Genomic DNA, 15,581 nt, shown 5'->3' on the forward strand with positions numbered 1-15,581 from the left:
CAGGCAGTAACAAAGACCTTCTAGGTCAGGCATCTGCTTGAATTCGCTTGGTCCCTTCCATGCATCTCCTGGTTCTCATGATAGGGAACATCGCCATGCCAATCAATACACTTGTCTTGCTCGTAGTAGCCCCTGTGGCCGTACGATAGGGCTTGGATCTCTGCCTAGAGGGGAGGGGGACTCGACATTCCAACCATAGGGAGTTGGCATCATCTTTGTGTGGAAATACAAATGTAATATTGCATGAACAATATCATCTATTCATAGCTCGGGAGGCAGCCATGTTGAGGTTAAGATGAAGTATGAAATGTTTTCCTCGGCAAAACCTTAAAAGTAGTGATTGACCACCAAGATGATGCGCGCTTCTTGCATCTTGGTCAACAACTGAAGTCAGTAAGCCAGTTTGTTCTGCATGCCTTGGGAAGGATAGCCGGGCAGTGAAACGTTCCTATCCTCATTTGAGTATGGGTAGCTAGTAACTATGGACGGTGCTCCTCTAATTTTGACGATGACAGCTCGAGGCGATCCCACCATACCACATTTACTCAAGGTCCACTGTTTTATACGCAAAGCGTCCTCACCTCAATTTACCAATAAACACCTCTCGGGCCAGGTGCATATACTCTCAGCCGAGGCCATCATTCAGGCATCGAGCAGCTCACATCGGTGGCATTTGGCTGAGCATGGGTTTTTTTTTTTCCGTAGATGAGATCCCGAGTCGTGGTATATAGGTATTTCGCGATCATGGGCCTCTCCTCTTTTCATCATTTGGGAACATCCAACATGCATGCTACCATTGTATCACGACCCGTCAGATGGCCAGGAGAGACAGTCGCGTGAAAGGCGCTTGGTTTTCTGACAATGAGGTCATTAGGTACCGATGTAGTGGTGCATGGACCACCTAGGCTCCTAGCCAATCATGACGCCTTTAATTACAGGTCAAAGCAGTTAGACCCGTCTTTATTGGCTTACTCGATAGTGGTCCACTATTCATGACCCACCCCCACGACCAGGACCACAACACCAAAAATCACAACACCAACCATCACAACACTATCACGACTTCAATCATTATAGCTTAAATTATCACGACAACAGCTCCCTTAGGGCAAATAAGAGTCACAGCTTCTTCTTAGGTAATTTAAGCCTTCCACGTTTCCGACCGTAATTTCTTTCTCTAGAACGAGACTAATAAACTTGAGGACAAAAGCACACTGCTCCGCCAAGATTGAAATTGTAACCACTGCTACCATGACCGCGCGCCAACTCCTTCACACCTCCAGCGAAACATGTATGTGAAGTTACCTACTGGTTGTGCATAGATACACTCGCATCAATCTGTGATCACATCTCAAGCCACACAATTCCTTCAATCCACCCCACGCTCAAACCATGCTCCCAGTCATTGGCCTGCTTGGTAAGTGGCGACATGTAATGAAGTTTGGCAGCCCATTGCTAAGAAGCGTCCACTTCTGGGTAACCTACCCACTGGGCTACGCAGTCCCTGTAGTCCCTGTAGTTGCCTCCTAGGAAGGCTCTATTATAGTGTGCTAGAATTCAGAAGACGAATAACCAGTCAAGGCTTATAGCCTCCTCACGCCCGCCGTTTATGGCCCAGTATTCATTCACAAGATCCGGACAATCTTATTGGAGCATGAACTCGGGCTCCTTGGTGACATCCTCAGTGGCAGTGCCACTCGCTTCCCAGCGGACTCGCAAAGAAATTCTCAAGTCGTGATGGACTACATAGCCGAGGATGCGGGCGATCTATTGTCGTTGGTCAGATTAGTTGCCCTGCACTGGCTGCGTCGAGGGAACGGTTCGGCAGACTAACTTCTGGTATGTGCTGCATGGCCAGCTGCCACGTGCTCAGGGCCGCAGACAGCTGGATAATGTTCAGGAGTTAATTAAGGGAGAATCATAGAGTAACCGACTGGCCTATCGAAAAGGCCATCCGACGCGACGATGAGAACGGCCTCGTCGGGCATTGTCGCGGTAAGGATTCTCGCGATGAGGATTCTCGCGGCGCTGGGCCAATCTGACATGTTGCTTGGTGTGTGTGTACCTAACCGGCGTTATGATCCGGTGAAGAGTCTTGCTCTCATAGTCTCGAAGAGGAGAAGGGGATGTTGTCCTGACCTGGTGCGGCACGTAATCCTGGGCGACGGAGAGAACCAGGGAGGGGATGAGGGCGGAGGTGTGGGCAAGCCTGACCGACTGCTTGGTCAGAATCGCAATATAACTCCTGGACACATTGCCTGGCACCGCATGCGCTGGGAACGGCGAGCCGCACGCTTCTGCGCATCTTGCCGCATCGTCATCTCCTACCAAGGAGACACTCGGGTGTCCTGCATAGGGTATTGGGACTGGCTGATCCGAAATGTATTTTGTGCCGATGGGTTTAGCAAATCCCATTGGGAAAGAGAATAAGCCCAGTTGAGCCCACGAGTTATCTCAGGACGTTGATCTAAGCTTGTTCTAGTCTAACTTCGCACTAAGTGGGACGGCCTCAAATCTGTCAATCATTGCCGAGAAGCAGCAGCGATAGGGTAGGAAGTGTGCCCATGTCATTCACACATGTTGCCAGGATCAACCTTGATACTGAGCATTTGTGCGCATTGTCTGGGACGCTCTTTTCCTCTCAGTCTATGCTAAATATAAGTAGGCATAAGCCCGCTCACGAGCGAGAAGCTGCTTGTAGTGATGGAGAAGAGAGGCAAAGAGATCGGAGGATGCGCAAAGCGTCAAAGTGTCATCCACACACGTGATAGAGTGTCCATTTCGGGACCCAAGCTTCCCTATCTCTACATGGTTACAGCCCAAGGGTTGAAGGACAAGGACATCAGCGAAGCATGGGTGATAGCTTTTCTTCTGAGATTCGGCAGAGTCAACGACGTGTTGACCAATCCATGACGGATGAGACCAACGTTCATTTGGCCATTCTTCCAATCCCTGGAGGGTCCAGTCTACGTGTTGAATCCTCTGAAGTATAAACACCCTGCTAATTGAGTTGTGCACGGCGTGTGCCATGCTTAACCCACAATGACTGTAGGGTAGGATAGACAAAAACTCATGGCAAAGTTAATTCTGTTGTTATACATCGCGAAGGGTGAAGCTAACTTTCGCTGATTTAGGATATGGTTTTGGTGCCGGCATGTGTTCATGATTTTTGGCTGCTGGGGCTGACGTTCTCTTTCAGAGTTCATGTAACAAAAAGCGCAAGTTTCATTTCACGTGTCACCGGCATCCGACTTTAAGGTTTTGACATTGGGCGCTTTAGGCTTTGGGCGTAAAAACCTTGAACTTCTCTGGGATATAAGACCAATGGACTGACAATCTTCGTCGTTAGAATCTACCAATAACTCAGCCCTCGCATGACTGCCAACATCCTTCCTACTCATCATGTCAGGCAACCCCCAATCATTGAAGCCGACTGGCACTGGCATTATACAAGTCTCTGAACCACCATTTTCCGCTATTTCGCCATATCTTATTACATGTCCTCCATATGGCAACCCAATGAACCCCGACATCGACAGGTACAGAAAGGATTGCCCCAGTTACAATGCCAACTATCTCCAAGCGGTCATCTGGAGCTCAATGCCTGACGAAGCATCGTCTTTGATTCGCAAAGAGTTGCGGGCTATTTTCTTCGAAGAAACGGCTCTCTACCTACGCGGTGTCGAGCCTTATAGATTGGGATGGCGTCGAGGTGGACTGTTAACAACTATCAAAGAGCCAACCTTGTCCAAGCAACGCTTCGCGCCACAAGACACAATGTCATACCTGAATAAGCAAATCATGGTTTACTTTGAGCCGACGTCAGTCACTAGTGTCGAAGGCGATAGGCTTGGCCGCTATGTGTACCGCCAATGGCTTCGTTTACATGACGGACGGCCGCCCTTCCAGCGGCATAGCTTCTTTGCCAAAGCCGTTCAGATTGGCGACAAAGGCCCTCAGAATCTGGACGAACTAACGGCATTCCACAAGGATCTTTGTGGAGTGATATCAGATCACCTAGACGACACGGTTGATTTCTATCCCGAGTTTGATCAGGGAATGGGAATGAGCCCAGTGGCTGAGAGACCGGCACTTTTCGGTCCCAGGCCAGACCAGCGGGTGCAATCATGGCGAAATCACGGTTACAACATATGTCATATTTTTCGTGCGCTATATATGGTTGTCGACGATCAGTCTCTGTCAGAGGCTAGAGGACCAGCTCGTGCCCGACGTGAGCGCGAGGATGCGGCTCGATACCTTGAAGAGGCGCATGACCGCAGGCTCTCACAATACACAGTGCTTCTGGTCAAGACAGGAGATGAGGCACATCTGCACTCTCCCATCAGCTTCTTACCTTTATTTGAGGCGGGGCTGGCCCTCGACGTGCGCCGCGACGATTACTACGGTGCTTCTCAGGACCGAGTTGTACGTGTCAAGTTGGAAACTGCTATACGCTTTGTGGGGGAGTTGTTACGCAAAGAAGAAAGATCTTTGAAGCATCTCAGGCAAGAAGCCCAGAGGCAAAGAGATGAGCAGGAAGAATTATGTGAGGCATGGGTCGAAAGAGTCATGGAGCATTCCGAGGATATAGGCCTGGAGGCAAACGGGTATACCTGGTTAGCAACTCGCCGTGCTCGAGCTAGACTCAATGGGAGGTGTTCGATGAAGATCAGGTGAACCCATCCTGGGAACACTTGAACCATTGGGAAGGGTATTTTCGCCATAAGACTCTCGCTGCAGTTATTTGGGCATTGTTCAAGTCTTGCATAGTAAGACATTCTGCCAACATTGTTGTTGGGGCTTCCTTATCCTCGCAGACTAAAAACATATTCGACCTTGATTGTAGAGATTGTATGAGTTGACAAACGACCGGTGGCTCATAATAAAGCCGCGTAGAGAAAGAATGTTAAGATCATCTACTAATGTCCAAGAGCCTCCCGGGATGGGAGATTCTTTGGGACGCGTCCTTGTATGTCAGGTTTATCGGAAAAGTCGTGCACATCCAGGGTCTTGCCGGCGCCGAGTCTCTTGGTGAAGTCGTCAATGGTTGAACGCGGCTTGCTTGCTTTCATCATCGATGATCAGCATCGGCAAGTTTGGGGGCCCATTGCGAAGAATATCTCGTGCTTCAGGGCTGGAGCACAGAATGAAAGTGTCTGTGGGCCCTTGGATTGGGCCCATCTCGCGGGCATCTCTCGCTGAGATGGGGTGGCCGACGCTGACCTTTCCAAGCATGTCTAGGGCTTGTTCAAACTCGACTCGCGTGCGGCTATCGGGTATTGACAGCTCGAGAGGACTTTCATGGTATAACTCGGTGGCTGAAAGCATTGCTTGCTTAGCCTTGTTCGTGTACGGAGCGATGGCTTGGGGTGGGAGCGGTGACTGGCCACATCGCAAAGAGGCGACACTGTCTGGACACGGTGGTGAGACAGGGCATATCGTGATAAGCCAAGCCAGCATCACTCAATCAGAGCATGGTCCCTTTGGGTCAAGCCCGAGACCACTAAGAAGTGACCTATCGAGCTTTCCGCGGCTTTGTTGACAGAGGCGTTGCCAGAGATTCCTTCAAGTAGGAGGTGTGGGACGGATGAAAGAACCTCATGTTGTTTCTTGTTTGTGTAGCCTACGCCACGGGTGTAATCCCGCTTGCCTGGCCTAATCCTCCGTTGAACAGAGTAGTGGAGTGTAGCGGGTTTCAATAAAATACCCAGACCGTCTTCAAACTTGCCTCTTGTGGTTTGTCTTACCCGTCAAGTTACCGGGACCTAAGGTGACTGGAAAATGGTGGCGAGGCTCCTTCCAGTTGCTGTACGGTAGCTTCACAGTCGCATGTGTCCGTTTGAAGGGCAACAGACTATCGGAATGTGGAGAGGAGATCCCGATGTGTATAGGACCATGCAGCTAAATTTCCTGAAGAAATGATAGTGGTGTTTGAAACAGGTGTCGCTTTGGTAAAAGGCCAAGCCACATGTATATAGATACGTAGCTGTGTTCTCTTTGCCGTCTCCAGTTGGAAGAAAGGAGGAGATCCATCACGTGGACGGGTGACGCTGGATATTGGGGTTCGGCCATAGGAGGACATGCACTCACAAGTCCATTGAGACGAGTAGTATGTTCACAAGCTATTAATAAATGGGGTGAGGGGCAATGTAAACGAAGAAGAAAATGTATGAAATCACTCAGACCTGAATAATGACTGCTCACGAGACACGGGAGGGTCTCCATTGTCCACTATTACCATCCTCAATCCACAGTACTTCTTCCTCTCAATGATGCCCTTGGTCTTTTAAACCATTCCCGGGAATTTCTAGAAGAGCTCATCCATTCCCGATAAGCCAACATCAAGAAGCATGCCAAATTGCCTAATGGTGTACGTCGTTTTCGCCGCCTGCTTTTCCAATTCACAGTCCCTGTTTCCAGCCGTTGCACTATTTAACCCTCTCTTGGCTGTCTTTCGCTTCTAGTAAGTACTTACAGCTCAAACACTGCTTGGACATGCTCGGCCACAGCAACTTGACGCTGTTGGCTGTCATTGGCTTGCGTGTGGTGTAGTATTTGCCTGAAACTCTTTGTGTTGTCTTCGAGTTGCTTCACCTTGGCGTTGGTGTCAGTGGTGCCGCTGATCTCTTCCTCCAACTGCCCGAGCTCATTTTCCAACTCTCCAACGCAGGCCTCGAGGCCATCCAGTTCTTCAACCGGACCAGGTCGAGTTTCGAGTGATTGATCTACCGCCCTAAGCCTCCTCCCGGGATGTCTCCTCTTGTTTGGAATTTGTTCTAGATATTATTGCCATTGAGCTTGGTTTGATCGGCCTTTTGATGACGCTGCGCCTCCTTGATCAAGAAGTCATGGATATCATCAAGGAGATTGTTCGTTCGCCCGGGGCCTCGAATACTTGATGAAGAGGGAGCGAAGGTCCTCTAGATTGCTCAAGGAACAGTTGGTATGGGTTACCCTGGGACGAATTCCCTTGGGTATTTTCCCATAAGCCCCTGGATAGTCATTGCGCAACTCCTGGTGCTACTGCCCAGGCTGTTGAGCTTCGAGGTTGAGATGGCTGTAGCTGAGGAGAAAGGAGCACCCAGAGGCTGGACTGGAGGCATTTAAACAGTCACAGAGAGACTGCAAGAGAGATTACAAAGAGACGGATGGGGACTGGTTGATGATAGAGGTTGAGTGAGACTAAGACCTTGGACTCTGGCGGCCGGCATAGTTCTTAAGTAAATTCGTTCCATACATGGTGACGCGCCCTTTTGCTGCCAATTCGTTCTAGACTCATGAACTTCTTTTCCTGCGATTATTCTTTTGTCACAACATCAGTCTCTTCAACAGCCTGGTCAGTGGGCTGCTCCCACGTGGCGTCCTGAACCCCCCCTAGGCCCCCCCTGTAAGCCAACTCCAATGGCAACGAACATTCAACACTCACCCACTGCAGATGATGGTCGAGTATGAGCCAATCAATCGATTGAGAGTCTCCGTCTTTCCCCTCTTCCTCTCGACGCAACAGTCAGACCCTCAACTCCAAAGCAGGTCTTGAGTGCTAGAAGCGAGATCTCGTCGTGCATGAAAGAATGAATACTCATTTTTGCCATCTATTCTGTACACTCAAGTTGCTTTCCGTATAGGATTGGCGATCAGTAAGAAGCGAACGGCCGGATGATAATGTCTCTCTTCTGAGCTGCTCTCTGCTGTGTGTCCTTTTGCTTCCCCCGCTTCTAATTTACGATTCATGGAGCTGGCTTCCATGGCCGTACCTGATACAAGCCAGACAAACAAGAGAACAGGGCTTGAAATAGGTCACTAAGCTCGGCATTCCTCTACTAAATAGAGGACTGGTGATTTCTTATCATCGGCTCCCTTTTCGGTGCAAGCCACCCCCCTACTCAACGCCTCAATTTCCATGCTGTGGCTCGACCGAGGCCCTGTACTTATTTGCCTGCCTCTACATTCAGAATCTTCCCTACAGCTGGGTCCTTTCATGGGCCCCGTGAAATCCCCTCACGTCACACCTTCCCGCATCTTCGGCCCGGTGACCGTTGAAGATTTATGTGTGCCGTGCCGTATACTCCATAAAAGGATTGACGTTGAATGATTTGATTGCCGTCAATTCCACGCCATCTCGTCGAATTCATCCGCATATCTTAGGGTCACCATTTGCTGGCTGCTCAGTATAGTACATTCAGAGGCTTTTTAGCATGGGCGATCGAAGGGCCATCTTGATCAATGATTTCGCTGCGTCTCTGATCTTCAAGTGCAGCTTCTTGAACTGTACTTGTGTTCGCATCCGATTCCAATGCCTACTATTGGTTTTTCTCAGAGCCTTTGTCCGACTTGTCTCTGTTCTTCAGCGTTGAGCTCGATCCAAGTTGGTCACGACCCGCAACCATCGAGATGTCGCCAGCTCCTGATTCACGACTGGGGAGGCTTGCTACCATCTCGACCGATTCGGATCTTATTTGGACATCCGATGAACGCTTCAACATTGTCGATGCTGCTCTCCGTTTCGCCGGAATTGCCGCCGACCCCATGAAAATCGCCCTTGGCAACGAGGGCCAGAATGGCCAACCCAATGACGTCGTTGCCGACCAAGATAACGAACAAGACGACCACTTCTACGCCGTCGAGGGCATCATTGGGCATGCTTTCGACGACAGAACAAAGTCGCCGAGCTCTTAGTCAAATGGGTAGGTTACAACGAGACTACCCTTGAAGCAGAGTAGAACATATAGACTGGTGCTCCAACCATGGCCTACGACTACTGAAGATGCCTCGCTAGCCGATGTCGCGGCACAGGTCTCCGTACTTACCATGTCTTTCGCTTGCTGGACCATAAGGACACCTTGAATGCCCAAGGTCGGCTATCAAGCCGACTCGACAAGGCTCAATGGAAGGGCTACCCGCCAGGTGGATCGACTTAGGAGCTAGCTACCAAGATCAGTAAATATGCACCTGACGAGAAGGCAAGATATGACGCTGAGATGGGCCTGTAAGAGTTGTGCCAAGCTGCCTCTGCGGCGGAGAGTCGAGTGTCGTTTGGGACATGTAGTTGGGTTTGGAAATGGGATAGAATCAGTATGGAAGCTCAGTAGTAGAAGCTTTACTATGATAGGTTTATAATTAAATTTCCAAATCCTCTTCATTTAACTCTACTTATAATACGTTTAGAAACTTAAGATACAAAAACCCAGTTTCCCAGGCCATATCTTGGAGTTGAGAATGAAATAAAGACTAGCCCAGTAGTATTGGGAAACCTGTCTGTAGCCCCCTCCGCGACGCTCCTAGAAATAAACAAGGGCTTTTCCAATCAAGACGATTAGGGGAAGCGAATGACCACCTTGACCTCTTGCCGCTGATCGAAAAGCTGGTAATACTGAGGGACCTCCTCCATATCAATCAATGCACTGATAATGAAACTCGGACGGGCCTTTCCGTTCTGGATAATCTCCGCGAGTTGAGCGGCGTAAAGCTTAGGATCGACTGAGCCACCTCGGAGTGAAAGGCTCTTCATGTAGAGCTGGGAGAATGGAAATTCGTAAATCGGTTCCAGGGTACTTCCAAGGGGCGCACCAGCAGTGTCGTTTCCTACAGTCGAGTGCTCGCCCACAATGCCGATGCCACCCCGAGCTCTTGTTACTTCAATCATCTGGTTAAGAATGATATTCTGCTGCCTTTCGAGTTGGTTGTTTAAGGCTTCCGCACCCACGCAGTCAAGGGATCGGATAACACCGTCAGGCTCGTGTGCTAGAATCTGCTGCACCGGGTCGGACTCTCGGAAGTTGATAGGGATAGCTCCAATGGAGGCGGCCAGATCGAGGCGCTCTTGCACATAGTCAACAGAGTAGACCTTCGTCGCTCCACGGAGAATAGCAGAATAAGCAGCTAATAAGCCCACTGGTCCGGCTCCGAAAACGGCGACAGTATCGCCTGGCTCAAAGTTGGCGAAATCAAGAGCTGCCCAGCCAGTAGGGAAAATATCAGACAGGAAGAGGTATTCGATATCATCGACCGTGCTGTTGGTGCCGTTGGCGCGACCAGGGACAGGAATAAGACTATCGTCGGCGAATGGTACACGAACGTACTCAGCTAGGAACGACGACAAGTTAGCCTAGTTGGCCCGATGAATTAAACTAAAATCGGGCATGGGATCTCTTACATTGACAGCCACCTCCATCACCGTACGTAGTGCCTAAGCCAAACCCTTCAGGCAAGGCTGGTCCCATCGCGAGATGGCCGATAGAGGCTTGACTTGGGACGACGACGAGGTCGCCGACAGTCAACGCCGAAACCGCGTCGCCAACCCGTTCGACATAACCCATCCCTTCATGGCCCATAATCCAGGGCACATTAGGACTTCCGAACAAACCATGGTAAGTGTGCAGGTCAGTGCCGCATAGCGCCGAGGCGGTAATTCGGACCAGAGCATCGGTTGGCTCTCGAATCACTGGAACTGGAACTGAGGCCACATTCATCTCCAGTGGCACCCCTTCCCACAGAACCGCACGCATCGATGCATTGAGCGACATGTTGGCAAAGAATGAAGAAAGCTGTTGTTGCAGGTATTGATTCACGTCCGACAATATCAAGAAGTATTCTTGAGTAGTCGAGTTGCATTGAGAGCTGAAGAGATACCTAGACAGGGAAGTGGGAATGAGTGAAGCCATATATACTATTCTGATCTGCTTGGTCAATCATGGTATTGCGAGTCGAACAGAGTCGAACCGACCTCGTTTGACTCGCATATGGCGAATCACCTTAATGGTCGGCACGGAATGTGTCATGTTCCGTCTTCATACCGTTCCCATCCTGGGTTTCAACAAGACACGCGGCCTTCATTCGTAAGCCATGGTTAGATTACGCGTAAAATCAAGGTCAAGACTTGACATCTTCAACTTAGCAATCCATTATTAACGATCCCCGGGATTGACTAAAACTCCGAGTCACTACTGGCTTCTAAACGCAGAGGTCAACTGCCGATAATAGCAGTAGGTAAACTGCGGGAGCTGTTGGACTAGTGGTACTAATGGCTCGAGAGCTATTTAACTCCGCCTTCGGTCAGGCTAAGACTGCTATCTCCGTATTCTAAATATTATTCTCCTTAACCCTGCTAAGCTATAAGTAGCTAGCTTAAAATGCTAAAGTTTAAATACTAGTCTTATTTAGAGCCCTGCTGCGGAAGGCCGTAGGTAGTAGCATTGCGTTTATAGCAGGAGCTAATAGGAGTCCCCGATGCAGATAGAACAGGAAATAGTTTACAAACCACTGTCTAGATATATTCCGGAGTCCGAGACGATTCCGGGGCTGCAGCCCCTTGCCGTATCAACTACGCGTCTTGTTGATTATCATAATATTCAGCCCGTTTACTAACTCCTTTATCTCCGAGTGGGATCTTTGTTGATTTAACATAGACACCCAAGTTTAGTCTACGCCTTATATTTATATATATATCGTTGATATCTGCTTGATTTTGGTCATGCATAATCCCTTTGACTCATTGGTAGAACCACTTCAAATATCTTACTCCTCAAAATGAAGCTTTTCATCCTTACCCTCATATCTTTGCTGGCGCCCATCTGTGGTTGTCAACCCATGCAGCAGCAAGCGGCAATATCCACCATCTTCCAACTCAACAGTTCCGGAAGCTGGTTCGAGAACCTTGCCATTCGCCCTGATGGCCAGATCATTGCGACAAGAATGGATGTACCCGAGCTTTGGTTGATCAACCCGATTACCAGAAAAGGCCGGAGCCTCCTTACTATCCCTGGCGTTTCCGGTGCTATCGGCATTAGCCAGCAGACATCCAATACCTACATCGTCGGTGCTGGCAATGTAACTGCCGATCCTTTTAATTTCAAGCCTAGGTCAATGAAGATTTTCCTGCTCGAATTTAAGGGAGGATATCCAGACCTCAAACTAGTCACAGAACTGCCTGAGGCTATGTTCATCAATGGCATAACACCTTGGAGCAAAACAGAGGTCCTGGTATCCGATACAGTGCTTGGAGCAGTATACCAAATCGACATTCGCAAAGGGTCTATAACAAGTATTATGTCAGATACCGACTTTGCAGGCATAAATGGTATCCGAGTACAAAATGGGTTTTTATACTACGCCAGCACAAGCAACCAAACATTCTTCCGCGTCCCTATTACCAAGGATTTCGCCATCGCGGGTTCGGTAGAAATTATTCTAAGTGGTATATTTATGGATGACTTCGCGTTGACCCCCGAGGGTATAGCATATATTGCAACTGTTGGTAGGGGCGAGATTATTCGTGTGGACCCCGATGGTAACGCAGTCACTGTCGGGGGTGCAGCTACCTCCTTGGATATTGCAGGTGGTACCTCGGCGCGCCTGGCAACGTCAAAGGGGTATGGCAATATCCTGTATGTTACTACGAATGGCGGACTTGGGGCCCCGGTTAATGGCAGCGTGACTGAGCCGGCGAAAGTTGTTGCTGTTAAGCTATCTTAACGGTGGGAATTAAGTTAGAGTATCAGAGCCTCACAATAAGACACAGGAGAAGTACGCGATATTTCCTTTCATAGTATTAGAATATCACTCTATATTACGAAACCTCTCATGGGATCATATGCAACTAAGAATATACACACATCCGATGAGACGCCACACATCATCAGGGCTCGTGACAAGGTGCACGCCCTCCCCGCCAGTTAAACCTTTTCCTGCTCCTTGTATAACCCCTAATTCATCGTCACCTGGCGAAAGCGCAACCATTGCATACTAGAAGAGGCATACTGTAGTAAGTCAAAGTTGAAGACGGCTTCACCGTCGTAGTGCCCGAGAAAGTCAGCAGCAGAGTTAAACCATTCTCTTAAGCTCTGATGGTTCAGGCTACGGATGATGCTGACAGATGAAGGCAGCCGCATAGTCGCTTTACATAATGCACACCGAGTATTGCTCTCTCAGATAATCCACAAAGAACCCCCCCCCCTTCCCCCTTCCCCCTATTTCCCCAATGAATCGAATCAATCCGCTCTCAACTCGAGCTTCAACAAGTCCCCCTCCAAAACCTGCTGCTTCTGGGCAATTAGCTCATCAGGATCCCACTTCGCGCTCAAGAATCTTCCGTTAAGCCACTGCAGGCTCCCGGGCTGGCGTGTGAGCCACACAAAGAAATATCCGCAAAGCTCTGGATCATCAATCAGGACTATCGTCTCATCAGCACATGCCTTCATCGCCTCCATGGGCTTAAGTGTTGGCAGGGAGTGGAAACTCAAATTACGTACATTTTTTGAAGTTGTCGTCCGGCGACGCATCAATCGCCATCTCCGTCGCCACTGCACCGGGATGCACCACGGCGGAGAAGAGGCCTCTCGAGCCAAATTGCTCGGCTATGTGCTCGGTTATTCTCATCTGCGCCAGCTTGCTGATGCAGTACTTGCTAGGAGCGATCGGCCCTCTGCGAATGAGGGCAGCGACGGTCCCAACGACCAGGAACGCCCTGCCAGCGTCCTCCGGCGCCTTCAGTAGGAGGGGCACCATGTAGTGCGCTACATGGTAGGTGCCAAGAGTGTTGACAGCAAAAGATTGTGCCCAGAACTCGTCCGTGGCGTCGCCTTCAGTTACGTCGAGCTCGCGGTTCTTGGCATAGCCCGAGTTGACGATGACAGCGTTTAAATGCTGGTGCTGCTGTCCCAGCATCTCGCGAGTGAAAGCAGCGAGGTCGCGGACCGAGATTGGCGACGCAATGTCACACATGGTACTGTAGACGACGCAGTGCGGGTTGATGCCGGCGATCTGGGAGGCCACATCCTGCAGCTGCTGCGTGTTGCGCGCTGCGATAATGATGGTGCTCGCGCCTGCTTTCGCGTAGGATCGTGCAATGCCAGCGCCGATGCCGCGGGAGGCACCAACGACGCATACATTATATGGAGTCGGGAGGTTAAGCGATGACTGGAGGGTGGCCCCAGGCTTATGGTGAACCGTCTTGGTGAAGTTGTCGAAGCCAGTCACACGGGGATCGGCCCAGTCCTTGTTCAATTCTAGCTCTTCGATCATATTGTGCGGGATTTGTGCTGGAGCAGCTCTGGGAGAACAAAAGGAGTTGTGCTTATAGGCCGACGAGGACCTCGGATTGTGGATGACGCATTTTGACACCACCAGTCCCCCCTTAAATACGCACAGAGGAGAGCTTTCAGCGTACCTTGCCTCCTTCCTCAACAGCATGGCATAGCCTGGCGGATCCCATCCCCCATGTCGTATCCCGAGAACCTTGTCGGCTAGGATGATGTGCTTTGCTACAGTACCTATGTTATGGCATAACTCAACGGTTACGCTCTAGGGCAAAAGATCAAGTACCAATTTCAATCGTAGAAATTAATAAGGTGCATTATAAGCCTTTTTAACTGCCTGAGAGTTCTTCTAGCTGTAATTAGTCTAAAAGCTAGAATCGGCCCTATTCCCGCCTAAAAGACTCAAGTAGAGTTGACAGACTGATGTTGCAGTAATTAAGTTGATTTTACCTAAAACGTCAATCACCCACTTTAGTACCTGACAGACCCTACGTTAAGTAGTAATCGGCATAACTGTAGGCTCAGTCACTCCTGATTTCCCTCCGATAAGTCTCTACGCCATATCATGGACCGCTTATGTTACTATCCCGTTTGCAGGGGCCTTCGCTGTACTGGGCTAAAACAGGGAGGAATTGCTTTGAAATCAAAACTCAGGACAGCGATTTAACTTCGTCACGTCCTACTCTTTCAGGATTCCTCGGACATTCGAGCTCCAGTGGAACTTTCGTGAGGACGAACAGAGATATAGACCCACAATATTCCGTGAAACTTCCGCCGCTCTTAACCAACTGAGGGTAACAGAACTTTTCCCGACCTTACCGGTTTTGGTTGCGGAGCATTTGCGGAACATTCAAGTATGACGACGCCTCCATCCACTTGTCCACTGACCGCTACTAGAGACCGAAAAGGAGTTTTATGTTGCATCCTCTCAGACTTGAAATTATATGGATGACGCAGATCATGGGGAACGAAACGAACGGAGATTACAGAGGACGCAAATAACGCAAATAAACCAGGGAACTCAGCAACCAGAGAAACGCAACAACGCAAAATACGGGAAAAGGAGGAAAACTCGAGGACGCAAATGACGCAGGGAACGTAGATGAGATGACGCGAATAATGTACTCCATACACAATGCAAATAAATATCTCACGTTGAGTGAACCAACTCGTGCATAAACCCTGGACTATTAGAAATTATCCACGACGAGACTTATGTGTGAACAATACTCCAGTACCACCCAAGTCGGTAGATTTCACGGAACGAGATTTACGCCGAGTCTCGATTGCAATTAGTGGGAGCAAACATAAAAGATATGATACGACGATATTTGCGAATCTGGCTATGCGTAGGAAGGGCACGCATATGAAGAGTTGTGCTTGGAAACATTTGTTCAAGCCCCTCTTCTTGGACAGCTCGAACAGCACAGACGGCCAGGGCACTATTTATCTTACAGCAGCGTTTAGGGGCTCGTCGTAATGCCCCATTAACAGCAACTATATCAACCCAACACAATTAGCCGTAACGATCTCAGTTAAAGCTTATAC

General features: G+C 49.5%; 6 protein-coding genes across 6 annotated transcripts; 3 read left to right on the forward strand and 3 right to left on the reverse strand.

The window, feature by feature from the left end:
• Window positions 1-1,251: 1,251 nt before the first annotated feature.
• Window positions 1,252-1,833, forward strand: NECHADRAFT_88708 (uncharacterized protein; the record flags this gene model as incomplete). The annotated part of the gene is made up of 3 exons (XM_003040138.1): window positions 1,252-1,291; window positions 1,323-1,417; window positions 1,582-1,833. The coding sequence occupies 3 exons, from the start codon at window positions 1,252-1,254 to the stop codon at window positions 1,831-1,833; spliced, it is 387 nt and encodes a 128-aa protein (XP_003040184.1).
• A 1,569-nt stretch (window positions 1,834-3,402) lies between these two features.
• NECHADRAFT_88709 (uncharacterized protein) lies at window positions 3,403-4,677 on the forward strand (the record flags this gene model as incomplete). Its single annotated transcript, XM_003040139.1, has 1 exon — window positions 3,403-4,677. One exon carries the CDS (start codon window positions 3,403-3,405, stop codon window positions 4,675-4,677), a length of 1,275 nt encoding a protein of 424 aa, XP_003040185.1.
• Window positions 4,678-5,040: 363 nt separating this feature from the next.
• Window positions 5,041-7,004, reverse strand: NECHADRAFT_88710 (uncharacterized protein; the record flags this gene model as incomplete). The annotated part of the gene is made up of 4 exons (XM_003040145.1): window positions 5,041-5,411; window positions 5,748-5,854; window positions 6,476-6,757; window positions 6,955-7,004. The coding sequence occupies 4 exons, from the start codon at window positions 7,002-7,004 to the stop codon at window positions 5,041-5,043; spliced, it is 810 nt and encodes a 269-aa protein (XP_003040191.1).
• Window positions 7,005-9,313: 2,309 nt separating this feature from the next.
• Window positions 9,314-10,523, reverse strand: NECHADRAFT_98184 (uncharacterized protein; the record flags this gene model as incomplete). The annotated part of the gene is made up of 3 exons (XM_003040146.1): window positions 9,314-10,010; window positions 10,080-10,083; window positions 10,154-10,523. The coding sequence occupies 3 exons, from the start codon at window positions 10,521-10,523 to the stop codon at window positions 9,314-9,316; spliced, it is 1,071 nt and encodes a 356-aa protein (XP_003040192.1).
• Window positions 10,524-11,586: 1,063 nt separating this feature from the next.
• NECHADRAFT_55444 (uncharacterized protein) lies at window positions 11,587-12,471 on the forward strand (the record flags this gene model as incomplete). Its single annotated transcript, XM_003040140.1, has 1 exon — window positions 11,587-12,471. The coding sequence occupies one exon, from the start codon at window positions 11,587-11,589 to the stop codon at window positions 12,469-12,471; it is 885 nt and encodes a 294-aa protein (XP_003040186.1).
• Window positions 12,472-12,986: 515 nt separating this feature from the next.
• NECHADRAFT_88713 (uncharacterized protein) lies at window positions 12,987-14,019 on the reverse strand (the record flags this gene model as incomplete). The annotated part of the gene is made up of 2 exons (XM_003040147.1): window positions 12,987-13,168; window positions 13,248-14,019. 2 exons carry the CDS (start codon window positions 14,017-14,019, stop codon window positions 12,987-12,989), a joined length of 954 nt encoding a protein of 317 aa, XP_003040193.1.
• Between the last annotated feature and the right edge of the window lie 1,562 nt (window positions 14,020-15,581).

The sequence above is a fragment of the Fusarium vanettenii genome (genome assembly GCF_000151355.1).
Source record: "Fusarium vanettenii 77-13-4 chromosome 15 genomic scaffold NECHAsca_78_chr15_2_0, whole genome shotgun sequence".
NCBI classification, from domain to species: domain Eukaryota; kingdom Fungi; phylum Ascomycota; class Sordariomycetes; order Hypocreales; family Nectriaceae; genus Fusarium; species Fusarium vanettenii.